This window comes from Triturus cristatus, chromosome 7 (assembly GCF_964204655.1).
Source record: "Triturus cristatus chromosome 7, aTriCri1.1, whole genome shotgun sequence".
NCBI lineage: Eukaryota > Metazoa > Chordata > Amphibia > Caudata > Salamandridae > Triturus > Triturus cristatus.
In genome coordinates this window covers 400322565-400337625 of record NC_140590.1, presented here as the reverse complement: position 1 = coordinate 400337625, position 15061 = coordinate 400322565, and the positions used below count along the sequence as shown (strand labels likewise).

At 45.9% G+C, this 15061-nt stretch overlaps 1 protein-coding gene across 6 annotated transcripts in view; it reads right to left on the bottom strand.

Annotated features, from left to right (window-relative positions):
• The window catches only part of LOC146809787 (uncharacterized protein ZSWIM9-like), a 126677-nt gene that overhangs the window by 44633 nt on the left and 66983 nt on the right, over positions 1 to 15061 (bottom strand). For all 6 annotated transcript variants that reach the window (XM_085616643.1, XM_085616639.1, XM_085616642.1 and 3 more), the window contains one exon: positions 10763 to 11007. In XM_085616643.1, the coding sequence (XP_085472769.1) occupies positions 10763 to 11007 (245 nt within the window). The remainder of the gene's footprint in view (positions 1 to 10762; positions 11008 to 15061) is intronic.

The window sequence follows — 15061 nt, the reverse complement described above, 5'->3', positions numbered from 1 at the left end:
AGCCAATCTCCCCTGTGGTCAGGGAGTGACCACCTTGCTAACGCAAGCACCATCCAGCGAATCAACGTCTGCTTTGCCGCCGCCTCCCGCCGGAGCCCGAGCCCAGAGACTGACAAGACCTGGACCTCCAGACCTCTCACCGCCCGATCCACAGTCCCTGCAAAGAGGAGACCCGTGGAGGCACCGAGACACGTGGAGCCAGCCATCTTGAAACGACTACGACAAGCTGACCAGTGCAACAACCGAGGCTCCCTCCAAGTTGTGCTTTGGGTCCTGAGAAGCCCAACCCTCGAGCAGCATCTGCACCAAAGGTGAGCCCTCCAGCATCTCCACGATCTGCGTGGGGCCCTTCTGCATTTTGCCGCTCGACGCGCCTAACCGGTTGCTGGCCCGCTGGCTAGTGGCCATCTTGGCGACGAAATCTACGACAAACACCGCTGGTCTGGTTGCTCCAGACTGGCCCTTGCTCCCCTCCAAAGGAGCAGTTCCTCTGACCTTGCTGGTCAGAACCATCAGCTTATCTCCTTGCCTACAACAATTGCTTTTGCCAAGGCTTGTTTGCTTCGATCAAGTCGCCGACACCGCCGACAGCGAGAGCCTGCGTGGGACAGCTCGTGACTCGACTCCTGGACGTCGTCGACCTTCAGGGACCACGTGGCTGCAGAGTCAAGCTACACCTTCCTTCCTGTTTGCACCCGACATCGCCTGGTACCCACCTGGTGCCACGCTGGTCACTGGCTAGTGACTGTGAACACTGTCCCCTCTGCTTACAGGTCTTCAACATCTCCGATCCACTCTTGGATCCACTGCATCTCTTCCCGACCGGCCGCCTGCAGCACTTTTGTCTACAGGCCCCACGGAACCGATAGAAGAAACCCGACGCACTTCGAGGCCTATGCACCCGCTTCCTGTGGGTGAGGTAAAGCTGGCACTCCTGTGCCCAAGTGTAGTATTACATCTCTAGTGCCTGTGTTCCAAATCTTAAGTTCCTAGGTCATCCGGAAGATTCCTTTTGCAATAACTTTGTACTTTTTACGCACCCATTGAAACCTATGGGAGCACGCGTGTGACTATTTGCTCTGCACACGCCACCCGTGGACCTCCTGGTCACTAACTGACGTTAGCTCCTTGTAGGCCCAGCGATTCTAGAGGCCCTAGGCCTTTTCCCTTTTCTGTTCGTGGTACTTATACCACTATTTTAGTATATGGTTTGAGTGGCCACCAGGGCCTATCCATATAAAGTGCAACTTCTGTGTATTCTGTGATAATCTTGTTTGACGATTTGTGCTCCTGTGCTCATAAAGAGACTAGGGGTTACTTTGAGAAATAAATACATATATATTTTGAATATATATCTGTGTGGTGTCCTTTCATTGGTATAAAAGGGGGTTACTATTGGTAAAACAGCTTGCTTAACACGCATCACGAGTTTAGCCTCAAAGACTGCTTAGCCTACGCTACCACTAGGGCAGCTAGTCCAAAAAGGTTGACTTACAACCACACCATAAGGGTTGCTTGGCATGGTACAAGGTGGTCACTAGAACTAGTGAACAGCATATACCAGGCCAACTTCTCACAGATACTGTAGCTTGCATGAAGAGTGCCTCACTTAATGTAATTTATAATGAAGGCTAATAAAGTCAGGATATGAGGATTGAACTTCTTTGCAGGTTGCCACAGAGGTAGGCGACATGCATGTATTTTTAAATAATTCAGGTTACGCGCTCTTTCCATGTAGAGGACCGGTTCCTGGGGGACAAGCTGTCTCAGCTAAGTGTTTTCCTTATCAGGCATCTGACACCAGGGGAGGTCCGGGTACGGAGCTGAATACGCAGTACTCTGAATTGCAGGGGCCTTGGTCGACCCACATCAGCCTGGACTCCTTGGCCAGAGCAGCATAAGATGAGCAACATAAGATGAGCAGCACTGAAGTCTCAGAGTACGCTTGCCTTCTTGGTGTTCTGTATTAGCTTGCCCATGCTACCTTTTAAAAATGAAGTGAAAAAATCTTGAAATAAAACCACCTGGAAATAATTCACTATCACATCGCCGTCTCCGTGCCTACGTTTGACTGCATTGTGTCAACAGTGTTACTATTTATCAGTTCAGTCTTAGGTATTGCGATATTTTCCTTGCTAACTTGCAAGATTTGTAAGGTGAAGGGGGAAATACAGTGCTTTCAGACTGTGGTTTCTAAAGTAGCCGACCTGGGGGACATCAAGAATTGTTTGGCCATCCGACACATTGATGCTTCTTCCTGGTCGTCCATCTTAACGCGATTCTTACAGTGCATTGTCCCTCGTTTATTATTGCTTCCCCTGCTCACTTCTTGCGGTGGCATCGCGCTGCTCGTTTCAAGCACGCACTCGCAACCCTCCCATCATTGCTGTTGTCACTCCTCGCGGTGCCAAAATGCTTTTATGCTTCCCGAATTAATGTATATTTGCACACATGTTGCGGATGCGTGCCTAATGTGGCTAAAAGAGGTCCCAAGGGACACCTAGTGACAGCCTGTGGTACTAGACCCTTTCCCTGCTTCATGCACATTAAAACCGTGAATGTTGCTGTACCTACAATAATGTACTACATGGGTAAATACTACAAGGTCCCAAAGGCGCGACCATTTGCATTGCAAATGCTTGTTTTCTCATGGTGGGTAGGGGTGTGGAAGGGATTAGAAGAAACACAACAACGGGAGGTGGGATATAAGAAGCAACATGGATAACAGAGGGGTGAGGGGTAGGGGGTTGGACGGAAGAAGCAAAACAAACAAGGCTGGTGATGGAAAAGTAGCAGCAACAATGGAGAAGAGGAGAATAGTACCTTGATCAAGCAGGAGCAGAAGGACAGCAATCAAGATGATGAAATCAATATTTGGTCCATGCGCCAAGGAAAAAAAGGAGGCAGTGAAGCCGGCACATGCTGTCCAACTAGGAGGGAGCAAATAAGAGCGACAATGAAGCTAAAGAATGGTAATCAATGGGTGGGTTCTAAGCCCTTTGTAGAAAACAATATCTCCTGCAAGTGAGAGCCCATGCGGGGTCACAGGTGAGACCTAATGATGAAAATGGGGACACGCTTCATGAACAGGACTATATATTGACAGAGTTCAGTGCATTCTACACTAACATATACTTCAAGGAAAGCCACCCCCCTCCTGAAGAACTCACTGCGTTCCTAGATAGAATACCCATGACATGGCTGGATGGAGTTAAAATCCAATACTTGGACACCCTCCTGACGCTTGGGATGGTTAAATAGGTGACCTCTGAACTGCCTACCTGTAAGGCACCATGGGGAGATGGGCTGCCCTGTGAATTTAATAAGGCATTTGCAGACATGTTGGCTCTATTGCTTCTGCAGCTTTTTGAAAAGTCCTGTGTAGAGGGTAATCTTCCCCAATCATTGCAGGAGAAGGTGCTCATCACACTTTTAAAGCCAGGTAAATCACCAGATCTGGGAGGATCGTACAGGCCCCTCTCCCTCAAACACAGATGCTAAGATACTTGTCAAGACGTCAACCAATAGGCTGCTGCTCCTATTATCTGACAAGGTGCGCCCAGATCAAGCAGGCTTTATCTTGGGCAGTGCAACCTTGAACAACTGAGGTGTATTTTTGCCCTAATGCACCAACTGAATCCTGATTTGAAGGCCATGGCTGTCCTGCTAGATGCCACCAAGGCCTTTGATTCCCTAGTGTGGAATTTCCTTTTTTGTATATTATCAAGAATGTGGGGTTCCGACCCCTTTCTTGATCAGGGTCTGACTACTTAATAAAGAACCAACAACCAGAGTTTGTCTGAACAGACTCCTCTCGGACATTACTCCAGTCAACAGGGATTCCTGTCAAGGGTGCCTGTTCTCATTATATTATTTTCACTGACGGAAGAGCCACTACCCTGTGTTATTAGGCAATACCTTTCCCACAAAGGACGGAATTTTACCTCCTTCAACTTGATTATTTCCTTATACAGAGGACATCACACTGTAACCTTGTGATCTAATCTGGATCCTGGCCCCAGTCATTACAGAATTTACTGTGTTTAAAAGCTTGTCTGGAAAGCTCCATAAATTGGAATAAGTCGACAATATTCCCACTAACTCTCAGCACGCAATCTTTCTCTCTGGAATTTCCTCTCTTTTGGTACATATCCTTTGTTAAATGTTTGGGCATTTAGATTATCCAAGATAAAAATTATGTTATATCAGATTTATGTCACAGCAGTGTCGAAAATAGAAGATAGGATAAAGCACTGACCGTCATTGCCCCAGCTGGTGTACCTATTCCTTAATTATTTTTTTGAAACAGACTTTTATTGGGTTGCAGAAGGTAACACATTCAATCCCCGTGCTCGCTACCCAGCCCTCCAGATAAGCCAGTTCGTAGGATAACAACCAGTCCACCAACCTGAGTACAGCGGCACACCTCTCATAACAAAAGGCATCTGCGCTGTAATGTAATCCATCCACAGGGGTGATCCATTACCATGGTGTGATGCAATCAAAATACCCCCCCGCCCCTTTCCCCATCAACCCCCCCCAACAGAACCCCCCACCCTAACCACCCACCCAAGCATGCCGTCAGTATCTATCATAATCAAGTGAGCAATAAAGCCTCCCGTGCCACCTGTCAGATTCCCCTCCCGCGGGGCACAGCAGAAAATGCATCAAGAGCACAGGGGGAAGCCAGTTATCTCGGGCCCAGGGTCCTCCCCTCGCCCTGCAAAAAGGGGGTCTCAAGGGACCCGAGCCACATCCCCTTCCTCAGGATCCCCCTCATCGTCCACAGCTGGCCGTTTGAACAGTTCCAGGAGTGCCACCCATGCCCGGGCCATTTCTTGCGACCTCTCATTTCCACTACGCCGAGCCAGACATAGTCTATAATTCCCCTCGCTTCCTGCCCATTTCTCCATCTCCCTATTCCAGCGCAAGAAATTAGGCCCCTGCCTCGTCTTCCAATGGGAAGTAAGCTCCCGCTTGGCCAGGACCAGCCCCAGGTCAATAAACCGGCTGGTGACCTTAGTCTTGGCAGTGTGCGGGAACCAATGCAGCAAGCAGACCCTCGGACCCACCTCCAACTCCCTCTCTGTCACAGTCAGCAGTACAGTCGTCACTTCACGCCAAAAGTCTACCACCCGTGGACAGTCCCAGAACATGTGGAGAAAAGTCGCCCCAACATGGTCACACCGGGGGCAAGCATCCGACCCTCCAAAGTACTCAGCTATTTTGCTAGGCGTGAGGTATGCCCTGTGAAAAACATAAAACTGGATAAGCTGGAAACACACATTTCGGGAACACTTCCAAGGTCGCTCCGAGATTTCCTCCCAGTTTTTGTCCGCAATGGGTGCCCCCAGATCCGCCTCCCACTTGAGACGCAGTGCAGTCAGGGGCTGGCGCATATCACAGGTAATTCGCCGATAGAGGCCTTAAAAGTACCTGCCGCCATCACTACATACTGTGGTGTACCTATTCCTCAATATTCCTATTTCGCCGACTCCATCATTTTTCCAAGCGATTGCGCTTGCTCACTTGGTATGGGCAGATGCTCTCTCCAGGATCCAATGTTAAGTGTTGACGCTGCTGTAGGACTAGGGTGGCCTTACAGCACCAGATTTTGAATTATAATAACTCTGTGCCCAAGCACAGTTAGCATTTTATTGGTTACACCTACCTCCCTTTATGGCCACTGAACGTGATACATTGGCTCCTGTACCACTGATGGTAGCCGTGGGACAGCGTGCATCGCGAAATGGTCTATAAATCAATTGCTCAGCTTACACTTAATTTGGCATGGGACAAAATCTGTAAGAGAGCTACATGCCCCATTCTGTGTGCCCCTGAACAGTCTATGTCACACTAACCTTTATACTAGCTCACCAAGGAAAAGTTGATCCGTGACAGACTTAAGCAATGGGGCATGTGAACACTGGCTGACCTGTTCCCAGAGTGCATGTTCATTATCTACCCACATATTGACAATAGATACAATGTTATGGCCATGGACCTTTTGCTTTACTATAAACTAAGGGCAATGTGCAGGACAGTCTTTGTGTCTTTCCCACAGGAACCAACGTCATGCAAAAGCTGTCCTTACTCCTTACACTTACCACTAACAAAAAGGTCATCACTAAGCTCTAAAGGTCTGGGCAGGCTTAAGTCCCGCGGTAGCCCCTTGTGCAAGGGAGGAAGCTGCTCTATCAGATAAGACTTGGCATCATTTTACACGCAAGCTGGAGCAATCTTCCCTAATAATGGGTTGCATCCACTTCATTTAATCAGTTATATAGAACCCCTGTGCTTCTCCAAAAAGGAGGGATGTTGGAGAACTCAAGTTGCCCGAGATGCAGCAGCACCCATGCAAACTTTGTACATCTTGCCTGGCACTGTCCTGCGATACTGGCCTAGTGGGTGAAGTGTCTTCCGTTCTAGACTTGGTAATACAATAAACACCGTTGAGGACGTTGCTGGGGTACACCTCCCCTCTGCCTGCAAGAATTAGACGTCTGGTGTCTGAGGCTCTCCTGCTGATTAAAAGTAGAGTGGCTTGTTTATGGGGTAGAAGCCACTCCCAAAAGCTAAAGATTAGTCATTAGATATCATTTATTGCAATGAACAATCAGAATACTACTCCATATTATCCCCTACTAGTCGGCCAAAAGACATCAGGTCTTCACTGCGTGCACTCCTTAATATCATGAGAATCGTCGTTTACTCCCCTATTGCATCTGTATGATGTTAAGATGCATACTTCTAGGGGGTTTGTGCTCCTGGTTGAATCATTGTCAGATGTGAGTAGGTGCTTTAATGGTTATGTTGTTACCAATTGATGCTGTGACTATTGCCTACCTAACTGCTTGCTGTTGTAAATATAGAACTTGTTACACTATTGCACTTCCATCATTAGGGGACAATCTCACCCTACTTAGGGATCTTCTTTTTGTTCTGTGTACTATTTCGACTATGAAAACTTCTGTAAATAAATAAATAATTTAAAATAAGTAGAAAGGGAGAAATCCATAAGCACTGTTGTATTAGGAACAAGCTCACTGATGGCTAGAGAAATTGGCCTTACTCGACCTCCTCTTTGGAGAGATTTTCCCTCCAGAAAAATAGTTCTTTAGTTGTTCACAGAGCGCTTGAGAAGGGGAAATCTCTATTGAAATTCAGTACACATCAGGTCATTTATGTACTGTTTGGAAAGAATGTTTTTAGTGGATTTTTTTGCAGAAATTGTGTTTGAATAACAAATTAGTCTAGTGTTACTCTGGTCCGTATAATTTGTGATTTCTTTTTATATTCTAGTTTGGCTCCCTCATTGTTTCTTCTCCATTTCTGTTCTGTCGCAATTTTGTTTTGACCTTCTTGTTACTGGGAACATCAAGGGAACATTTCATACGGTTTACTGTCAATTTTGATACTGCCTGCACAGGAATGTTGGTAGCAGAGTGCAGCCAACATTCAAAGGCCATGCTTGTGCTTCAGCAGACCTATTTTGAATATAGGGGCAATAAGATAAGATTTTAATACATTCCTCAGGAAGAACCATATTCCAACGTAAATTAAGCTTCTGATTTTTTTTTCTGACAACCCTTGATTCGGCATACAGGGATTCAGAATTTAATGACAAAATAGTCAGCCCACGTGCAAGGAAGTATGTGGGAAATATTTATGTCCGTATTATATACGGAATCTTAACAAGGGTTATTTTCTGAATATTTTGAGTTCTATTTAAAGACACTAATGGGTCTGAAAATTGTTTGGCCTACGGGGCTACAGTAGTTAAAATTGCCTACATCATTATATTAGAGCTAGATGTAATTAAGGAAGTGAGAGGAAAAAAAAGAAGAAGACCATGTATATGTGTGGTGACAGGTCAAAAATATTGAAATTGTGATGAATTTGACATGTTAAGACTGTAAACAGGTCTTGTGCTAGGGTTAAGGTAATCAAAATATTACTTTTAATAATGGCTGCCACCCTACTCTGTTAGTCTGTTTTATAAAAAAAAGATTTGATATTCATCAGGGATATATTAATTATGACTTAAAAAGAAACCTTTCCAACCAAGCTACTAAGAATAGAAGAATATCTAGTTCAAAAGACTGGCTGGTTAAAGAACAAGGGTTAAGCAACTAGAATCTGAGTTCATTTGAGCCAGAGTAGTAGAAATAAACAAAAGCAAAATGGTCGCCATATGGGAGAGAGGAATTTTGGCATCAGTCTTTAGCAAAAAGTTCAGTTCCTGAGAGGAATATGAAAGGAAACAGGTAGACCAATGAAGAATGGGTTGCCTTTGGCATGCCACCAGCACACATGCTTCGCAGACGTGCAGCAGCACTGTTTAAATAATGAATGGGAATAAAGTACCTGTAGCTTTTGAGTCGGACCACTGACCACCCTTTGAGAAATGGGTAACTAAACATGGCAGTCACTTTAACAGTTCACCTAAAACTGCGTTCTCTCTTTTTTAATTTAATGGATTCTTTTGTACCCAAAACACAATGTCCCGCAAAATTAGTTAAAAAAAATAAAAATTGAAGGAATTCACCACAGAAAAATAAACCTTTTGCTGAGAAGCACTTTTTAAAAATTGCTATTAGATCAATACATCAACGTTTTTGGGATTTACCTAGAAATAACATTTTCTATTTGAAGTTGGTCACAAAAATAAATTGCTCTGGTTTACAAATGCAAGTTCTTAAAACAATTGTTCTGCTCAAGATATAAAGAATTGAAAATGAAAATCAGTAAGTCCGTTCAGGAAGTTTGCTTGGGAGTTGCATGATTACTCTAAATGGATTGCAAAGTGTCTTGTGAGTCCTTTCAGCAGAGCTTCCTAAACAAGAAAGCCTGCATTTTACTCTGGTGTATTAATGTGGTGGAGACAGTACACTGGGAAACAGGCTGTTGAGGAGGGGTGAAGGGGAGGCCAACTAAAATGTCTGCCTCCTGAGCCTACAAGAAAAGGTCACCTAAGACACAGGCCAAAGCGGACCCCAGGTTAGCCGCATAATCAAAATAAGGAGTTTTATGCATCTGTATCATCCACATATATTACATGGACATCTGAGACCATCAAGCATGGGTCTCTGTGTAACTACAAAACTGACCTACATTTAATTACGAACCAGGAGCCTCTCTGAAAGTAGAAACAATTGTTTTCAGCTATGTGCCTAGTACAGCTACATAAAAGAGAGCCACTATAATGAATTAAAACATTTTCTCTTTTCAAATACAGAACAAGTAGGAAGACCAAAGGTTAAACTTGACTCAGTAGTCCAGACCTATCTTAGATGAGGAAGCCGTGATCAGAAAAATAGGCAGATGTATACATACACTCTGTTGTACTCAAGTGAGGGTAACCAAAGCCAAAACCTTCAAAACTCAACCTCAGCCAGGAGAGTACTTTCTACTAGTTAGTAGCAGATTGCCCCATGGAGTCTTTCCACACATGTATAGGATGAGTTTTAAGCAGATCGACATTGAGTCTATTCTGACTTTGAAAAGTGGGTAACAATCACAAATTGATAACAACTGGGAGTCAGTTTATGAAACCTGAAAATGTCAGCCAAACCCCTTAAGCCCATAACCATCAGTCATCAAGCAGTAGAGCTCTGATTTCCAACGGGTTTAGTTCTCATTTTTTGGTCTTGCCTGAGACAGCGCAAGCGTTGTCGCTTCCAAGACATTTTGTTTAGTTATAGGGGAGAGTGTGTGCAGGCTTCAATTCCGCTTCATGCGTTTGTCCCTCCCATGGAGCATGGCCAGAGTAATTATTCTTTGTCCAGTTTCTTTCCATTGCTGGTGCTTTCAGAGCTACTTTTTTTGTTGCAGCCCCCCCAGTACGAGTGCATGTGTTTGAAGGCCATCTCACCACTTTGTCCCACTCAGTGTTGTTGCTTGCCTCTTCCTGCCCTGTCCCGACATGCTGCTTGCCCCCTCCCATCCTCTCGCTCCAGTTGTTGTTGCTTGCCTCCTCCCACCCGGTTTAGCATTGTTGCTTGCCCAATCTCATCCTACCGTCCCATGTGGATGCTTGCCTCTCCCACCCAGTTGCTGGTTTCCCCCTCTGACCAACATTACCGCAGAGTTGGTTGCCCACATTATTGCTTCCCCTTCCTACCCTCATGTCCCACTTAGGTAACACCTACAGAGTTTGCCAATGATTGTTTGTATGATAGTAAAGATGGACCCAAATCCGACGGCTGGGGGAAGAGGGGGGGGGGGGGGGTACAACAACCGGAAGATGGTATCTGCAGTCTGAGAAACGGAGGGGTTTGGGTTGACACAGACTTGGTGCAAGAAACATTAAAACTTGTAAGCAGGGTGTTTGGTTTTTTAAAATCCCACCATTAGTTAGTAGGATCCATGATAAGTTCAAACTGCATTACGCTATTCAAGATGCATTCAGGGACATTACACCAGCACTCTAGGACCAGCACTTCTTTGTGATACTGTGTTTAATATATAAATATGTAGAAAATCTTTGGATCTTCCACTGGACAGATTATTTTAAACAATTGCCACCCAATGTTAGCTTTGTTTACCCTCTTGCCTTTCATGGATAGCTCATGAATCCATACCCACAGAAAACCCCCATGGCTCCCCAACCCCCATTCTCATCTCTGAATTTTATGGATGGACTATTACCCATCACTCTCCATGGACATCTTATTTGCCTCTACTGGTCATAGCAGCATGACTACCCCTCTACTTTCCCACAGGGGACATCAATTTATGCATCTGAGAAAAACCCACTTACGTGTCCACCCTGATGTTGGCGTTTAATTCCTTGCAAGCAACCCGCAGAAAGTTGTACTTCAAGGCCTCCACCACTTCAGGCGACGGTGGCTTACTCGCCCATTTGCACTTGCTAAGGGAGGAGGAGTTCTTGACGAAGAACAGGGCTTTAGTATCCATGCACAACTTGTCGAAAAATGTGCTAAACTCTTCCAGGGAATAGAACTGCTTGCCCAGCAAGCTTTTCTCTTCCATCGTGGGACACCACTAGAAAGAAAATAAAAGGTTAAAACTTCAGGATACTAACAAAGTGAGATGGCGTTTTCCCTACCATTCAGAAATTAACAATATAACTGTCTCTCAAAATCCACTATGCTCCTCCCTTCCAGACTCATTCTCTCAGTCTCTCCAGACATATACTTCACGTCTCCTCCAAGGCTGTCACCAACAGTATATTTCCAACATCACTGCCCCTTCCAGATTCCCACACTCTCAATGTGTCCTTCACCACTACTTACCTTATTCAGAAATGTACTTTTCGAAAGATGCTTACTCCATCGTCACTCTGATCCATTCTAACTCTCTTATAGTAATCATAGATCAAGAACATACAAACTGTACAAGAAAGGATAGCCTCTTTATACAATGCTTGGAATGTGAATTGCATGGGAGATGCTAAAATCTGTACACTGGTCCATTTAAAACAGACTCTTGGGGGGGTGGATGGGATGTGGTCAACACACTAAGATGCAGACATGACTGTGTGGCTCTGGACCACAACAGCTTGATCAGCCCATATCTCAACTGGATGTGAGGAGTCACAAAGCCCTAAATTGTCAAGCCTGAAAAGCAGCAGGACCCTCAATGTAGATTAAGCAAGGAGAACCACAGAAGACGGCATGGGGCTCAGGTCTGGACAGAGTTCTGGCACAGCATCATGGACTACACAAAACTGTTTTTTCTTGGGTGCTGGACGTGAAGGAAGACAAAGAGATCCATACTTAATGAGTATACAGAGTCAACCTCCAAAGAAAGGGCAAAAGCAACTGTCGGCTAGACACAGTGGCCAAATTGACTGGGAAGCCAGGTTAAAGAGTCCCATGATCTGATGCTTCAAACAGTTACACTTTACCTTAGCAAAACGGGAGTCATTCGAGTAGATTACAGAAGAACCTGGCAAGAACTCTCTATGTTCTTGAGTTTATTTTCAGATGGAGTATGAAACTCATCTTGAGACCATCATTTTTGATGGGTGTTAGAACTGGGGGTCTCTAGTTGGCTGAGGTAGGTACCTTAGTCCAAATAGGACCCTTGCTTATAGTCAGGGTAAGGAGGGACACTCTTAGATAACTCCTGCTCACCCTCTGGTAGCTTGGCACAAGCAGCCAGGCTTATCTCCAAGGCAATGTGTAAAGTATTTGCAACCACACTCCCAGTAACACAGTGATAACACCACAAATGAACACCACACTTGTTTCATAATAATAGCGGTAACTTTATATAAAGGAATACGATGAGACCAAACCATAGTAATCCAACATATGCGTATTTGTAATATTTCGCTTTGCCTGTTATTAGGCCAGCAATCACTTGTAGGTTCTTGCGGTATTAATGAGCAATTCACGATCTCTAATGCAGTCCTAATGCAATGCTATGCAGTTCGTAATGTAGTAATAAGACAGTCCTTAATGCAAGAATCGGGCAGTTCATAATGCAAGAATAATGCGGTTCGTAATGCAAGAATAAGGCAGTTCATAATGCAAGAATAATGCGGTAAGCCAATCTGCGCGGTCAACTCGGGCACCACTAGGCACCAACAGCAGAGACAACGGTCATAAGCTTAAAGGGGTGCAGCAGGAGAGAGATCGGAGCACTCCTGTACTCCTCCTGCACGCCTCCCCAGGGCACACACGCTTGCAGCTCCCACCGGAGTCCAAGACTTACCTGCGGGTGGGGGTTGTTAAAAAAAAAAAAAAAAATGATATTCCCTCTCCCCTTCCCTCCCTCCCACCTTGTCAGACGTCCTGCTGGGCGATCCCAATCACGATGCAGCTCTGTTGCTCGGCGACGCTGTAGCCGGATAGGTTACGGCGCTGCCTTCTCCTTCATTGACGATCTTGGGCAGATTCCTTTCGACCAACAACGATCATGGTCCCTTTCACCTTGTAGCTTCCTTAGCTTCAAGAAATCCTTTAGCACGTTGCGGCTCTGGCCGGCGATCTTTACTCACAGCGTCAGTTACGATGACGGCTCGGGCGACACACAGCAATGCAGCAGCGTGGACGATGTTTCACGCTGCGGGGGCAATGCAGTCACGAGGCACCTCGTAAACAGCACCACAGACCACACAGCAGCATTTGTCACCCCGAGTGGGAAGGGTATGCCCAGACGTGGGTCCCGTGCTCTCCATGCGACTGGAATCAAGCTATCCTGGCTGAAGAGGGGTGAAACACCGAAACCGGTCCTAGGACGCATGTTTCCAGTCCAGGGAGGACCTGGCTTGGCAGTTCGGGCTGGACTGTTCCCATGAGGCACAGGGTCAAGACTGATTTGCATATGGCTGGGTTCAAACTGGAATGGCATGGTGAGCAAAAAACGATGGATTTAGGCCCAGATCTCTGTACTGGGTGAATGTATGACATTGTTCTGCATTCTGTACATCAACTGTTGTTTTTGCATTTCACACAGCAGTCTCAGGCATGCAAAAAGCACATGCACACAGTGTCGCTGAGACACACTTGGAAACTTATGTCCCCGAGTTTCCACAACAGGGGACCAGCTCTCCTCGAGGCTTTGGAGACAAGTTACTTCAGGACACAGCAAAGTCCTCTCAAGCAGGGGTACACAGCACACAGCAAAGTCGCTTGTCTTCTCCTCAGTCAAATCAGCAAACTGCAGGCCAGCCCCAGAACACACAGCAAGTGCAGTCCTTCTGTTCAGTCTCTTCAGCTGTTCTTCTTTGTCAGAGGTTCCTCTTGATCACGAAGTAGTTTCAATCCTTTTTCAGTATGGATTTCAGTCTTGAGTTCAGGGGTTTCAGCTCTTACATTTATACCCCTAAATGCCTTTAAAGTCTTTGTGTTCAGAGGGCTCTGACCCTGGTCCAAACCAGACCTGGGTGTCTTCCTGCCAGTGCACACGCTGTTCCTTTGATAGTTGGGGTATGGGGCCCAGACGTTCAGCAGGACGTGGAGCCATCCTCTGGGGGCAGCAACACAGCCTTCTTCTCATCCAGGGGGCTACTCCTCCCCCCACATGAAACTCAGGCCAGCCTGTTGCTGTCTCACCTACTCCTCCCTGGGGTCAGGACACTTTCCAGATCCGGTGACATCCAAACCCAGACAGGCAATACACAACCAGGCAGCGTGGTTTCTAAACACACAATTCAAAAACCATCTTCACAATAAGAGGCGTTATTAAATTCTGAGTTCAGGCACACAAAACTCCATCTCTCCATCTTATGCCAATGGGAAGATATGCTGAAAACATGGGACCCAGCATTCCACATTCTGTCCTATGGGCAAGATGGCCTTGCAACAGTGAAAAACGAATTTGGCAGTATTTCACTGTCAGGACATGGTGCACACCTCAGTACATGTCCTACCTTTCACATACACTGCACCCTGCCCAGGGGGGTAGCGCGGGCCTACTATAGGGGTGTCTGATGTGTATAAAAAGGGAAGGTAAGGCCTGGCAAGTTGATGCACTTGCCAGGACAACAAGGCAGTTACAAAGCTGCACGCAGGCACTGCAGTGGCAAGCCTGAGATCTCTTCTTAGGGCTACTAGTGTGGGTGGCACAATTAGTGCTGCAGGCCCACTAGTGGCATTTGCATTACAAGCCCTGGCACACATAGTGCACTTTACTAGGGACTTTACTAGTAAGGCAAACATACCAATCATGGACAACTAATTACCATAACACTTTATACAGGGAGCACTTGCACTTTGACAGTGATCAGCAGTGGCAAAGGGCCCAAAGCATCTAAGCCAGCAAAACAAAATCCATCACAGCATCAAAAATAGAGGAGGTAGAGGCAAAATGTCGGGGGTAACCACGGCAAGAAATGCCAGGTCTAACAATGGGATATTGATCACTAGTCTTGAGGAAGAGGAAAATGCAGCATTGTCCCCTAATCAAGAACAATGTGGCTTGCACAGGCCTTCAAAAGAACAGTGGCAGATGGCGAGACAAAGTCTTGATAAAAGAGGAACTTTATTAGAGCAAAATAATGACTGGATATGGAATTGACTCGGTTGGGCCTGGTGGTTCCAATGGGCATTGAACTTTACACATTAAGAAAGTCTGAGGCAGGATATAA